At 42.9% G+C, this 15,396-nt stretch overlaps 1 protein-coding gene across 2 annotated transcripts in view; it reads left to right on the top strand.

The window, feature by feature from the left end:
- The window catches only part of GTF3C1 (general transcription factor IIIC subunit 1), a 38,337-nt gene that overhangs the window by 397 nt on the left and 22,544 nt on the right, over window positions 1-15,396 (top strand). For both annotated transcript variants that reach the window (XM_040079357.1, XM_040079358.1), the window contains exons 2-15: window positions 740-949; window positions 1,118-1,294; window positions 2,360-2,503; window positions 3,066-3,162; window positions 3,616-3,739; window positions 6,688-6,843; window positions 7,448-7,563; window positions 8,587-8,908; window positions 9,869-10,080; window positions 10,570-10,709; window positions 13,079-13,232; window positions 14,159-14,262; window positions 14,505-14,686; window positions 15,017-15,283. In XM_040079357.1, the coding sequence (XP_039935291.1) occupies window positions 740-949; window positions 1,118-1,294; window positions 2,360-2,503; window positions 3,066-3,162; window positions 3,616-3,739; window positions 6,688-6,843; window positions 7,448-7,563; window positions 8,587-8,908; window positions 9,869-10,080; window positions 10,570-10,709; window positions 13,079-13,232; window positions 14,159-14,262; window positions 14,505-14,686; window positions 15,017-15,283 (2,405 nt within the window). The remainder of the gene's footprint in view (window positions 1-739; window positions 950-1,117; window positions 1,295-2,359; window positions 2,504-3,065; window positions 3,163-3,615; window positions 3,740-6,687; window positions 6,844-7,447; window positions 7,564-8,586; window positions 8,909-9,868; window positions 10,081-10,569; window positions 10,710-13,078; window positions 13,233-14,158; window positions 14,263-14,504; window positions 14,687-15,016; window positions 15,284-15,396) is intronic.

Below are 15,396 nucleotides of genomic sequence, written 5' to 3'. Positions count from 1 at the left end.
ACTCATTGCCGGCTAAACCCGGCCCGGTTGAGGTGCTAAGCCCGCACTCATTGCCGGCTAAACCCGGCCCGGTTGCCGGGCTGCCCCTTCTCGCCCAGGCTTTGCTCGCTTCGGTAGCCGGTGACAGCAGGCAGGGCCGAGGGTGGCTCTGAGCTGCTGTTCAGATATTATAGAAATAGTTTTCACTGTTCGGGGGGTCAGGCTCTGGAGTAGGTTGCCCAGGGAGGTGCTGGAGGCACCGTGCCTGGAGGTGTTTGAGATCTGGCGCTGGGTGATGGGGTTTCAGGTCACAGTGGTAGTGCTGGTGGATGGCTAGATAATCTTAACTCTCTTCCAGTTTTGATTATTCTATGATTTAGGAGACCTGTATATGAGTCCTGACTTAATTTTCATTCAAATGACTGCTTGCTACTCAGGTGCAGGCAGAATTTATATGTCCTGGTCAGCAGGGTGGATGTACCTGTCATTTTCCTTACCTGTGACCTATATGTTTCTCTTATTCCCACTACTTTTCTTATTCCCACCATATCTTTGACGTTTCAAAGATTAAATAATGCTTCTCCCTCCTGCACTGTGCATGAAGTGCTGGAAAGGTTTGGTCATGCTTGAGGAGTGCAGCTCTGCTTTTCATATTTTTCCAGTTTGGAGGTTTCAAAGGAGATTCATTTTTCCAAGATACTTCCTAGAGGTATCAGCATTGTTTGTGGCAGTCTTGTGTTTCTCCTTGCTTTTATTTCAGATATGAAGAAATAGACCTTGAAACAGGAATATTGGAATCCAAAAGAGATCCTATCTCTTCAGATGATATTTATCCTATCCACATGATTTTGGATAACAAAGATGGCATACAAGGTTCCTGCCAGTATTTTAAAGAGAGAGTCGATATCACTGATCAGATAAGGAAGAAAGATTTGCAACCTTGTTATACTTACAAAGAAGCTGTTGAAAAGTGAGTGAAATCCTTATATCTGGCATTAAAATACTTCTAAGTTCTAAAATTCAGTCCTTGCTCAGTTTGTTCAGATTATATCAAGAATGGTGTTTGTGGAGCAAAAGGGATTTATCTCTGTTTTTATGGAGCCAATAACAATAAATTACTTTTCCTTCTGTTTCTTAGATGGGGAGAGAAATTAGTCATTGTTGCTTCCCAGGAGCAGCGTTACAGAGCTTTAATAGGTTGGGAGGGAGACCCTGACCTGAAACTCCCTGACTTTTCCTACTGCATTCTGGAGCGTTTGGGCCGAGCTCGGTGGCAGGGAGAGCTTCAGAGGGACCTTCACAGTGGGGCTTTCAAGTAAGTTTGTATCTTGCTCTGAGAATTAAATCCAAGGTTGTTTTTAGGTGTTCCTGTGAATATTTGAACTCTCTTCTGTACTGTAGTGTTTCATTCTTACTACCAGGAGTGATTGGTTCTGGGAGCCTGTTTGGTAGAACTGTACTGGTCTCATCCTTGAGTTCACTGACCTTCCTGATATTTTCTCAGGGAGCCAAAAATTTGTCTGATGGGTCAGTACACAGGTTTCTAATTTGTGGAAGTTATTACTTTCTCTAAATAACTATTTATTTGGGATGGAAAAATTTCCCTTTCTAAATTTCTGTCTAAGTATCTTACCCAAGTTCTGAAGGGATTCTTGGGTGGCCACCTTTTGTCCATGGCATTTCCCTGTGTGACATCTCCTCTATTGAGTGGGAGCCTGAGTCACCAGCTCCCAAATTAGACCATGAATTTTGCTGATGGAAGAGCATTACACATCTTCTTAGAGAGCTGCTGGATGTGTCCTGAAGTTCTGGAGAATATCAGCATTGCTCTGAGGATTCACTGCTTTTAGGACGTGAGTGGGTTGTAGCTTGCACACCACCTGGCGTTGTTTTTTGCCACTTAGGAAGCTCTTGTAGGTAGCTAAGATGATGGGGACAGAGGGGAAAACTTTCATGGGTGTTTTTCTGTCAGTTTGGTGGCCCAGGCCAGCTCACCAAGGCAGGAAACAAATCCCAGAGCTGTTATGAGGCCAGCAGCTGCACATAGCCATGAGTTAGAAAGAGGGGATGGAAAAGAAGGGCATGGGGATACAATGCTGATACAACCTCCTCATCAAACCATGTCATGACACTCTCTGCCTAAAGGCTCTTGTTTAAAATCAGAGGTATTTCTCTGTTTAATTGGATTAACTATGAAAATAAATTTCACAGGTTTTCTTAATTGTGGCGCTTCCTAACTTTGAGTTTTAAGTCACTTTAAAAATTAGCATGTGTCACTGAGGCTATGGGTAATACAGGTAAAGTGTTCTGGGTACTGGATTGTTAGAATTTGTTTGCAGAAGCTCCTATTCCTATAGATATCTTGCCATCTTTTCTTTAGAGTGGATGCTGGAAAGCTTCATTACCACAGGAGAGTGTTGGACAGAAGTGGTCTGATAACGATGCAGTCCCACGTCATCCGGCTGCCGAGTGGAGCACAGCAGCACTCCATTCTGCTGCTCCTGACTCGCTTCCATGTTGATAGGTATGGTTTAAGGGTCTCCAGGGTACACTCTGACCTTTTACTGTGATGACGGATTGTTCTGTTGTCACACAACCATCAAAGTTTCCTGGAATTGACGCTTTCCAATTTATTAACTCATCTTCCAAGTGTTGGACACTTTACAACTACCCTTGGGGCTGTAAACAACAGGTTGTTCTAGTGCCTGTCATCTGCCTACATAAACATAACTCTTCTTTTTGTAGCACTAATCATTCCATTCATTTTGACTGGTTTCACTTAAATACATTTCCAGTAGATTTTTTGTTTTGTTTTCCTATCTTGTTTATGATTAGAACTTGTGCTTCTGTGGGTTGCCAGTGAAGTAACAGCTTGGGCTTAGTCATTGTTTGCTCACTGAGGTCTTTTCTTAGAGACAAATTATCTCATGTGCTATTCACAGGAGGAAAAGAAAACTAGAATTCCTAAACAAATCTGAGAACACTTAGCATACTTTCTCTAGTGACTGACAGTTTCTAGAGCTACAACTCATGTTTATTAAGTTATATGCATACTTACATGTAAAATAATTCTCTTTTTTGGTTAGGAGGAGCAAATATGATATTCTGATGGAGAAGCTCTCGAGTATGCTAAGTGCTCGTTCAAACCAGATGGATACATTAGGAAACTTGAGGGAAGAATTGGTGAGATTAATTACTCTTTCAAATCCTCACTCAGTCTAGCTGCTGTGTATCAAAGGCACTCATTCATACTGCCTGCTTCTAAAGTTGCACAAAATTCTGGGCTAGGATATCAAAAGAAGGATCTTAAAAACCTGCCAGATCGAGCTGCTGTTGGTGTTTGTCATAGGGAAGCAGTTCTGTTCCAACCACAGCCTCAGAAACATTTTGTCAATGGATGTCATGATGCAGTTCTTACTTTCCCACTGCTGCTGTTTGTGTGGATGGCAGAGTTGGAGGGATACAACACACAGGAACTTATCAGGTTCTGCACTAAAAGGCGTTCAGGTTTCTTATGGATATCCTACCCCAAAATACTGTGTTGTAAGAACAGGTTGTATGAACACCTTTGATACCAGCCAGCAGCAGGTGAAGCTTTTGGGCTGCAGTGACCTTTGTCATTTCTCTTTGCATCAGGGCCTTTGTGAGAGAACCTTCAAGCGTCTCTATCAGTACATGATGAATGCTGGCCTGGCCAAGGTCGTGTCTGTCCCCTTGCAAGACATAAACCCCAATGGAGGACCCTACAAGACAAAGAAAGGTGACTGGAACAGTGGGTTTGCTCTCTTTCTGCGTGATTACATTGATGCCATTCTATCTGTGAGCTTCAGATTTTAAATTAAAAGAGGTGTAAGTAAAAAAATCTGTCCATGCAGTTATGTAGATAAGTGTGCTACTGAAGTTAAAATGCCCACTTGAATTTACCATTCATTACAGATTTTTAAGGAATGAATGTCATCAAGTTTGTTGGATATCTATGTAAGCTGTGGTCTTGGGATTTGATAAGACTGCTCAAGCCAATACAGAGTAGGAACAAAGCAGTCTGCTGACCTTTCAGGTTAAAGTTAAATGACAAATCAATGAACTTGATAAAAAAATACAAAGAGTTACGTTGAAAAGAAGGCTTATTATTAAAGAAATTAAAAAACAGACCATTCTTGGTTATGACTTTTCCTGAGAGTTTTGAGAATGCAAAGCTTCTGTGAGAAGTTTCCTATCAAATTACGGAGGTAAGGTCTTACAGCACTCGGAATTCACAGAACACAGACTTTTCTGAGTTTGAAGGGGCCTCCAAGGACCACTGAGCCCAACTCCTAAGTGAAAGGCCTGTGCAGGGGTCAGACCCACACCCTTGGCATTATCAGCTGAGCTGGTAACAGGGTTGAGGTGAGATATCCAAAAACTGCTCTCCAAAGTAGCCACAGTCAGCTGAGGGGTGGTTTAATGCATAACCAGCTTTGAATGCCAATTTAATTGGTTCACAAAAACTGCTGATAACTTTCAGACGTGTTGGAAAGACAAAGAAGAGCGGGACTGCATGAGGAAAGGGAACAAAAAGCAACTGTTCTCAGTAAAAGATACAGATAAAACTTGCACAGGAAAAAACTACAAGAAATAATACTGGAAGTTATGAGGAAGGATAGTAACCCAAATGGAATTAATGCAATTCCTGATGGAAATCTAAACCAAATCCTTAATCACAGAAAATCCTAAGAGGCAGATTTGCAAGGTTAAAAAGAAAATAGTTCTGAAAGATGAACAGTGTCCGTTTTAGAGATATAATGAACTGTTTGTGAGAAAAAAAAAATCTGATATGAACTAAACATTGCAAATTACATAGTCTTTGTGAATAGAAGCGATCTTAAAGGAGCAAATGAAAGAACCAGTAAAACCATGAAACATTCCAAAAGACAAAAAAGAGTGCAGATTACATGGAGTTGGATTAAGGCTCTTGATAAGACAGATTCCTTCAAATCTTTTAAGTCTGGGGAAAGGAAATTCTCTGTAGGGAAAGTGTATTCTGAACAAAGAGAAGCAGAGGCCAAAAGTAGGTACAGCATCAAACACGGCTGAGAGAGAAACGACCCAGGTCTTTCAGGGGTGTTCTAATGAGCTGCAAACATTTGGAAATAAAACCCAAAAGACCAGACAGCACTCCTAAAAAGCAGTTTATAGGCAGTAGTAAAAGCATGTAACTTCCAATTAAGGTATTTACTTAGAAGACAAGAAAATACAAGTCCACTTATGAACCTGGTGGCAGCCCCCAAGGCACGGGTGTTTTATGTTCTGTCAGAGATTGGCAGAACAGCAGCTGCCTTTACTGCTTAAGTTTGTTGGGAAAAATGCCACTTGATGAATCTTTCACTTGAATGATAATTCCATCTTACAGATGTAAAAGCTGAAAATCCACAAAAGTGCCTTAAAACCGCTTAGTATTAAAGGAGGATGAATTAATAATAGCTGATTTTCAGCAGAGATCAAGATAGTTTAATCTCTGGAGTTATGCAGGAAAGAAGATAGAAATATGTGGGACACACTGAGGATGAAGCCAGAGCATCTGCTACGGGAAGAACATTACTGGGCAGCAGGAGCTAAAGGAAAAGGCGTTGGTTTGTTTTGGGGGATTTCTTTTCTCTGGGGAGGTTTTTTGTTTGTTTTTTCAAATACTGTTTCCAGTGAAAGTTAAGGGGCTGTATAAATACAAAAAATATTAAAGGGCTGTAGAAATAACAGTGCTTGCAACTGTACCAAAATGTCAGCACTTAAATCCTAAGCAGCATCCTAGGGAAAGGATTCAGCTGAAGGAAAAATAATGGGATCATGTGTCCTGGAGCACAGTCACGTGGTGAAGTGACTGTGGGTTAACTTTGTGTCAGCTGGGCATCAGTAACTGCTCAGATACATAAACACAAGATGAAATTCATCAGCTGAAACCTTCCAACTAAATTCCAACCAAAGCCTTCAGTTGGCCTTTTCACAGCAGTCTGTAGCAGAGGAGCAGGGATGGCTGGAGATGTTCTCCCCACTGCTGCAGGATGAGCTGGCTGCTGCAGCAGCAGCTGCTGGGATCACTGCAGCTTGCCAAGGCGGCAGCGTCCAGTAACCCAGCTCGAGTTACCACTGGTGTGAAGTGGTCCAGCAGGAGCTCAGTGATGCTGAGGAGAGCAGGATCTCAGCTCTCCTGCAGCCATCTGTCCTCACTCTGCCCTTTGCTGGGAGGTCCCAGTGAGAGGAGAGTTACCACAGCACAGCTGATGGACAGGAACATGCTAAGATGTGGAATTAAATCATCTGCAAGAATCTTGTGGCTGGGAGGTGGCAGCGTGTTCTCTGCTTGTAAAAAGGAATGGGTTTATACCCAGTGAGTGATCTCACAGTCAAATATGTGTTCTCCAGGTGTAATTCTGGGGATCAGCACTTAATCCCTCCATTGATTTATTTATGCTGTGCAATTTTTTCCTGCTGGACAATCCTAGCATTGGCACAGATGTGAAGGTTTGAAGCACCTCAAAAATTCACCTGATGGCCAGATTCATACAAAGGGAAAAGCCATTGCAAACCTTTCCTAGAAATACCCAGCTCTCTTTAGTCATCTGTTCCCTGTTGCACTGCTACTTCTTCATGTTGCTGAAAGAAAGAAAATTGTTTAAATCTGTGCACACCCCCTGCACTTGGTTAGGAGTTGTTACTAACACTCATTTTTCACAGGGACCGATGTCATGGTCCGTTGCCTTAAATTGCTGAAGGAATTTCGGAAGAAAATGGAAGATTATCATGATGATGATGAAGAGATCATCACAAAAGTTGTTCAGCCTGTGGATATTGTTTATGAAAGGGATATGCTCACCCAGGCTTATCAGCTAAGTAGGTGATGTAAGACATCTGAAGACTTTGTCCCATTACCTCCTTACTCCTTGTAGTATAAAATAAATGTGTATATTACCGGTGCTTTTACATTCTAGTTGTTTTTGTGTCAGTTTCAATTTTTCATAGCAAAATGAGCTTTATGTCCAGATTAGACTGGAGGTGCTGCCACCTGTTAGCCCTCCCTAGAAGCTTAGCAATTATTCAGTTCCACCCAGCATAAATAGGATGTCATAATGGGATGAGAAAAGATGAAGTGAACAGTGTTCCTTATTCTCCTATTTCTTTTCCTTTCCAAATGGAGAAATTAATATCTAACTTGCAAAGCTGCCAGGGAAAAAAAATCATCCATGGTTCTAATTTGAAGCTGTCACCTCCATACCTAATTCTGCTGGGCACTGCTTCACGTAAAATTGTGGCTTATGACAGCATTTGGCTGAATATTTTATGTGTCTATAAAAATGTCTTTAGTTAGTGGGGAATCTTAAATTTAATATTCTGACATATACTGTTGTTCAGGAAATATTAATGTATATTAAAAATAAATATAATGCAGTCAGATTATTTCTCTGAGCTACTTTTTCTGTTTTCCTTTCTGCAACAGTTGAAAGTAGAGGAACCAAAGGTATATCTCAGGCAGAACTTCGCCTGGCTATGAATGTGGGGAAGCTGGAAGCCAGGATGCTCTGTCGTCTTCTGGACAGGTACAAAGTTGTCAAGGTGAGGCTAAAATAAAATAATTCAGATACTTATTGAAACTGAAGGTGCAATTTTGGTTACTCTGGGAATAGCATTGTTAACCTCAAACATTAGAAACAGCAGAGATTTGAGAATGACAATGGGAAAGTCTTGGTAAGATTGAAGAGAGAATTAGTTCAGTTGAGTAAGAGGTGTGTAAGGCAAGGGTTCAGTATTAGGATTGCAACCTGCTCTAATCAGAGCACTGAAGGAAAAACCCTCTATGTCCATGTAAAATCATTCATCTACTTGCCTTTTGAAAATGCCAGGAAATTCTGGAGCAGAAAAGTTACTTCTCTAGGAGTTATGATGATTGAACTTATTTCCAGGTATTACAATGTTTTTTTATTTCACAAGACAAATCCAGCTGTCGTGTCTTGTACACACCCAATGGTCCCTTTCCACAAAGGCAGGATAATTGCCATCTTCCCTCAATGGGGAATCTTTTTAGAAAAATCTTGTCATTCAGTAAAAAGTTCTGTAGGGTTAAAAACAAACTGTAAACCATTGGAATATCTATACATATTTTTTTCCCCGGTCAGCTTTGAAAATGAAATCTTCCCTTATTGATTGGTGAGGAGTGTGAGTTTGTAGATCCTTGAAAGCTCCTGTTGTAGCAGAAAGGGCAGCAGCACTTCCACTGAAGTCTGAGTCACTCAGAGGGCTGCAGTGCCCTTATTTCACAAACATTTTTGTTCTGAAATAACTGATTTCCTCTCTGAGTACACACGGTTTGTTCCTCCTCAGACTTTTCTCCACCCCACACACCATATGAGTCTCTAGTACACTGGTGATGCAGATTTGTTCATTTTTCAAGCACAGAATTCCTTTTGATTTCTCTGTGTGAAGGTTAGGGACATTTTTGTTACTTAGAAAAAAGGAAGAACGTGGTATCTTTTGATGTGGGGGAATAAGTCTGAGAACATTTTCCCACTGTTGATGCTGGAGAATACTGATAGAATGGAAAGGCAAGGTGGTAAAATAACATTCCAACTGTTTCCTTAGGGTTTTATGGAGGATGAAGGTCGGCAAAGGACGACAAAGTACATTTCCTACATTTTTGCAGAGGAGAGTGATTTAAACCGTCAGTTTGAGAGGGAGAAGGCCAGGAGCGAGCAGTTGGCTACAGTCACTTTGGCTCTGGTGCCAGAAGAATCCCCCCCTGTGGAAGATGCATCTCCTGGAGAAGAGGAGACTGTGGCCTCGGAGTCTGACAATGAGGAAGGGAAGGACAGGAAGAAGAGAGGAAAAGGTCAAAAGGCCAACTCTGGTTCTCCGCTGAAATCACGTGTCCAAGATGATGTCCATCAGACAACACCAGCCAAAGGTAACTTGTGATTTGGAAATCTGGACAGCAACCTGTATTTTTCTTATGGATCATATTACTGAAGAAAAAATAACATATTATTAGCTTCCATTATGGGTTTTGGTCACATATTTATTTTTAAGCCTATTTGGGTATTTCCCTGCTTCTCCCCCAAAATGTTGTGGTTTGGAACACCAAGTGTGGTAAGCTCTGGAAATTCTCAGAGCTAGGGTGTGGCCTGGTGTCTGTGTCCCGGTAGTGTTTGTGCTGCCTCTCCTGACCCGATGCCATGTCTCCCCTTTTTCCCTGTGCTCCTTGGATATTCAGAGTTGGGATAACTTGACCCACAGCCTTACTCACCTGAGCATTTTGTAACAAAAATGTCTTGTCCCCTGACCTTAGTTACCTCAGCTTTTTCTTTAGTTATTTGGAACATCTTAGTGTGAAAGCTACCAGCCCTTGGGGGACATATTTTAAAAAGATATGGTGAGGGGTTACTTAATTTTTTTTTTACCTATTTAAATGTTCCTACAACTTCTCTAATAAACTCCAAGGGAAGAGAGGGGATCTCTATTTTTCTGTGTAGATTGTCTTTGGAGTAGTACTAAATTCTTATTCTCATTCTGCTTTGAGTCAGAAAAGTCATGTTTCTGGCAGAACTTGAGAATCTTTGAGACAGAAACTCTCCTTTCTTCAGCAGTTTCTGGATAAGCCCTTCATGGCTTTCCAAGCTGGGAAAAGATTTCTGCCTGGAGAGCATTATTTGATGACAGAGAGTGCACTTTTTTTAAAACTTTACTTTTGGAGGCTGAATGCAGTCTTTCATGGTCAAACCACTGCTTCCAGCAGAGCAGAATCTGTGAAAAGTGTAGCAGAATGCTTTTAAAATGCAGCTACCTGGGTGGATGGGAGAATGTCTCTTAGAGAGAAAGCTGAACATGAAGAGCAGAACAATTACAAGGCTTTTCGCTCTCAAACCAGGCTCAAAGCCAGCAGCTGTGAAGTCTCAGGGGAAGAAGCAGCCTTCCCCTCAAATTCTTGAAGATCCTGAGGAGCTCCCAGACAGCATTTCAGGGGATAATTCTACTTTGGGAGCCCTAAAACAGGAGTCCAGTGTTTCTACCTGTGCTCATCCCGTGGATGAAGATGGAGATGTGGCTGTGGTGGAGGAAGTCAGGCTTGAAGAACCTAAGGTAAGAGCACATGTCTTAATATCTTCTTGTTGGTACAGCTGTCTGCTCTGAGTTTTGCACTGTTATAGCAAGACTTCAAACTAGAGTTTTTGTATTTACTTTTCAAATTGTTGGGGTGGTTTTTTTTATTCATTTCAAAGTACATTCATATTTTGGCTGCATTGTATTGTGGGTGTAAGTGAAAAATTTTCCAGGAGATAGGAGGGTAGATGTCCAAAACAGAGTTCTGAGTTAGTTCCCTGGTGCTCTCCAAATTCTTTATTGACTGAATGCGTGTCATAGCTTAATGTAGCACACAGTTGCTGTTTATGATCCACTGTCTGCCTTCCTGGGAAGGGGAGATAAGAGAGAACCTCCATCTGCGTAGTTTGCCGTAAATAAATCCATCCAAACTGGGAATTGCTCCGCTGTTGCTGTGTGAGGAGCCCCCGTTGGGCTGCAGACCCTGGCTGGTTGATGTCCTGCTGTGATGTGCTGTGCTGTCCCCAGAAGCCCTGTGGCCCCAGGAAGGAGAAACGTTCCAAGGCCGTGGCCGTGGAGAGGCCCCACGAGACCTACAGGCTGCTGAAGCGCCGCAACCTCATCGTGGAGGCCGTGCGGAACCTGCGCCTCATCGAGAGCCTCTTCACGTGAGCACAGCGGCACGGGGGAGGCTGGGAGTGCTGGGGGCTTGTTCCTGTCTGCCTTTGCTTGTCCCTGCTGGCATCACTGCTGTAAGGATGGAGGGGGTGGCACAGGGAGGTCTTGGTTGGGAAAGACAGGGAAAAGCCAGAGCTTCCCTTGGGATGGAGAATGTAAACCCCCTCCCTCTGAATTGCTGTAATTTTGAAATTAGGGGCTTTCAGGCAAGGATATGGGAATAGGAACAGTTCTTTATTAGGAATATAAAAAAAATGTAGTAGTACAAAAAAGCAAATGAACAAAAAAAGGGAAAAAACACTTGACGAAGTCAGAACACAACCTGACACGCTGTTGGTCAGGGTGTTGGTAGCAGTCCAGTTAAGTCCTCCTGCAGTGACAGATATGGTTCTGTTGGAGCAGAGATGATCCTGTAGAAGGTCCAGTGGTGGTGAGATGGGTCTGGTGTTCCTCTGGCAATCCAGTGCACACAGGGTGTGCTGCTGTTCCCAATGCCAGGTTTTATCCAGGCGGGAATGCTGGGCTCCTCCCCTGGGTGGAGCATCTCCCAGTGGGATGATGGAATTGTATCAGCCCTGCAGTGAGCCTGGATGGCCCATGAACAGCAGAGATCCCTGCAGGGAGGATGGGTCCTGGAAGAGAGAAAGAACCCAGCCCCAGCTGGTTTAACAGCTGCCCATTAACAGAACACACGCTCCCCCTCCGCCAGAGTTATGGGGAAAGAAACACCTCCCCAGCCAGTTTCAACAGATGGGAAATAGAATACATCTTGCATTGAACCCAAGACAGTGGGGAGGATTGAATCTTAATCAGCTGTTTGGAAGCAACAATAGTTCCATGCAGATAATTACACAAGAGTGCTTTTATTCATTGTATGCCTCATAAATACACATCAAGGAACTTACTTTTCCATTCACAGTATGCCAGACTTGGGGCCACATTGTATGGTACAGCACTTCCCTGTGGAGAATCCTAAAGGATTCTTGCATCTGCATCAGTTTTATCTCTGCATGGTTTCAAAACTTGCTCACATGTTATTCTGTGTGGACTGGAGAGACTCAGGTCTTCATGTCACTCATCACTGGTCACTGGCATCCTAGCAGGGCCCTCGAGGTTTGCTTTTCAGTGCAGTTTTATGTGATGTGGTTATATGTCTTCTGACACCTTATGTGAGCTGGAGATACTTCCCTAAATGTTATAATGTCTTTCATCCCTTTAAGATTTTACATCCAAAAAGAAATGGAAATTCCAATGCTCTGCTGGATCCTAAATTGGCAGTACTGTGTTGGTACAAAGAGGATTGCACCATCCATCTTGTGTGCCAGCACAGAAGATCCTGGCATGTCAGTATACCCAGGGCTGCTTGCTGTAGAAATTTAGTCAGAAATCATGGCCTTACTCTCCTCTGGTCTGAGAATTTTGAAACCTTCTGTCACCTTGTTTAATCGTAGAGTGTTAGAAAATTAGAGCCTCATCTGGCACCAGCCTCATCAGTGATTGATTGAGTCACATCCAAGCGCAGGCTTGGAAGATATTTCAGGTCTCTGCTGTCCCTTCATTGCTGCCAACGTGTTCTTCACAGGTTCCTCAGGATCAGTGGAAGTTCTGTCCCTCCCCAATCTCTGCCAGGGAAATTTGCCTTCCATTTGTTAATTACCAGGATGTGGTAATCTTTTGGGACAGTTGAAGTCCATGTGTACACTCAGTTATTGCTTCATTTCCTTATTATCTTGCAGGTCTTTTTCAGAATTGATTCCCCAGGACTGAAAGAGCCCAGGATTGGGGCCTGAGACATTTGTGGGAAAGTGCATGGGAACAGGCATGGGGAGAGTAAGGTGTGAGCACACCCCTGCCAACTGTGGCAAGGGAAGAAGGGAGAAGAGAGCTGGGTTCACATGGTGGGATATGCGTGTCTGTATCAGTGTTGTGAATGCAGGAGTCATTTCTGTGCTCTGAAACCACTGAGTAAACCCTTTCTGCCTCAAGGTGAACTGAGCTCACAAACTGCAAGAACTGACTGCATTTGTTAGATCACCACCTAAAAAGCAGTAGGTTCTGACCTTAGGGAGCCTGCATGGGTAATTGCACTGTAGCCATGCACTGGGGAATCAGGCATGGAGAAATTGGCTGTCATCAGAACAGCAGTTCTCCCCTAACAAGGAGAAGCTTGAGTAGAAAGAAAATAGAGCTGAAAGGTAGAGCAAAGTTCCCAGTTGTCTCCAGCAAAAGGGGATAGGGAGCAGGGACTGTTAGAGGTAGGGAAAGAAGTGACCATTCACCCCAGATCCTCTAACAAACCACTGAGGCAGTTCAGAGCGTTGCTGGCCTTAAAACACAAGGTATCTTTGGCATCTTTTAGGCTTCAGAAGATGGTCATGGATCAAGAGAAGCAAGAAGGTGTCTCCACCAAGTGCTGCAAGAAGTCCATCGTGCGGCTGGTGCAGAGGCTGGCGCGGGACGGGCTCCTCCGGCTCTACCGCACCACGGTCATCCAGGATGGCATCAGCAAAAAGGTGACAGCACAGGCACAGCCTTCTTCTCATTTCTCACACTGCCCTGGGCCTTGTTACTGGAGTGCATGGATGACTTCACTTCTTGGAGCAGAACTCACAATGGAGCTACCCAGAAGCTTCCTGTCAAACTAAGCTGCTGTGAGAACCAAATCACTGCTTTCCATTACTGGGCTGTAGATAACTGAGACCAAGGAATAAGCCAAAGATCACAGTCTCTGAATCTCTCTTCTGAGAGGTTCTGCTCCTTATCAGTTCTGTGCTTCATGTCCTTGCACCAAAAATCTATTTAAACCCCTTTTGAAAGCCAAGAGTGTATGAAAAATCCTAAGTGAGCCTCTGAGTTGAAATACATACAATGTGATTTTTTATTTTAAAGCAAAAATCCACTGTTAGGGAGGTTTATGGAAGTCAAATGTCTGTAGTTGTAGAGCAGAGACTTGTCACTTACTCTAATGTGAGATGCTCATAAGTAGGGAATTGAATCCACTGAAAATTACCTGCTGCATGATTAGTGCAGAGCACATACGAAATCTTACCAATCTGAAGTGTGTGTGTGCTTTCAGCAGCAATATGTGTTAGCTTGGCCTTACACATAATGACCTCTGACTTTTCATTTATCCTTCTCAGCCTAATATTTACAGGTTAAAATATTTGTTCCTCAAGTATTTCAGCTTTTAAAAACCCAAAACCCAAGGTTGGTAGAAGTTTATTGGTATGAAGACCATGTGCTTTGACCTCTTGTTTAATACAAAGTAGCAACAGGAGTTTTCATCCAAAAGTGATGTTCCGTGAATTATTAAAACCATCATGGGATTCATCCATTGTGGCTACTGCTAATTAATGTTAATCTCAGATAATTTATGCAGCTGATTAAGAGCCAATATCTCCATAAACCCCTTTCGTTTGTGCTGTGCTGCTGTGAGCAGGTGGAGTTCGTGGTGCACCCCTCAGTGAGCCCCAGTGATCCCCTGGTGAAAAGCGCCATCGAGCAGGTGCGGTTCCGCATCTCCAACTCCAGCACTGCAAACAGGCAAGTCAGCTCTGCCTGGGAGGGCTGGGATGGCTTGGGGGAGCTTGGCTGACCTAGGGCTGCAAAAATATGCAGAGGAAGTAAACACAAGGTGAGCAGAAAAACCCAAACAAACAATCTCTTCTTTAGCAAAAGAGAGATGGAAGCACAAAGCTGAGGTGACGTGCTGATATCTCCTGAAGTCAGGGAAGAACAGGAATTGAACTCTGCATGTGCTGTACCTAAGTGCTGTTTTACTACAGGATTAAAGCACCCCAGACTCCAACATCCCAGGACCATGGGGAGGAAGAAAACCAGGGGCAAGAGGCAGTTCCTGATTCAGGAAAAATGCAAGATGGCTCATGTAAAGCTGATAATAGTCGGGCAGGAAAAACTGATGAAAAAATGGGCATAACACAGCTAAAGAACTATCACCCTGTTACAGGTACAGCCTACTTTGGGGTTTCTGTCATCCTTCACCTTCCTAATTATTATTAATAATATTTTTCAGATGTCTCCTAAGATACAAGGGGTTTTTTTTCTTCTCCTATAGAAATAAAATCTGATTTATATTAAACCAGTGTCACTATCCAATGTTTTATTACAATTGTGAACTGAAGCATTTGTATTTACTACTACTTCTTTACTGTTTGTAACTTATATTTACTTTCAAGTGCCTTTCCTTCCAGTTTCCTTCATTAGTTTGCACAGAGAGATGTTTCTCCTGCCCTAATCCTCTTTTTATTTCTCTCTGGTCTTTATTCTTCCCTCCTAGTTCCAGGACTTGGACGTTCTCTTGGCTTTCTTCCCAAAATGCCCCGTTTAAGAATGGTCCACATGTTCCTCTGGTACTTAGTTTATGGACACCCTTTAAATGAAACACGGCAAAAAGGAGGTAGTGATGGTGAGAAAACACAAGGGCTGGATGAGAATGCAGCTGTAATTGAAGCACAACCAGATGGGACCTTAGAAATTGTGACAACTGTGGTGAACCCTGAGACCTCTGCACAGGAGACTGACGTAGATCTGTCTAATCAAACAGGTAAGAGGTGGCACATCCTGACTTTACAGACCTTACCATGGCTCAACACGGAAAAATAGATAAAAGTCTACTTCAGAAAGGTTTGAAAATCAAGAGTTTAGAGAATTTTCAGG

Source organism: Hirundo rustica, chromosome 15, assembly GCF_015227805.2.
Source record: "Hirundo rustica isolate bHirRus1 chromosome 15, bHirRus1.pri.v3, whole genome shotgun sequence".
In the NCBI taxonomy this organism is placed as follows: Eukaryota; Metazoa; Chordata; class Aves; order Passeriformes; family Hirundinidae; genus Hirundo; species Hirundo rustica.
The sequence above is the reverse complement of the archived record's forward strand: the minus strand, read 5'-3'. Positions and strand labels throughout refer to the sequence as shown.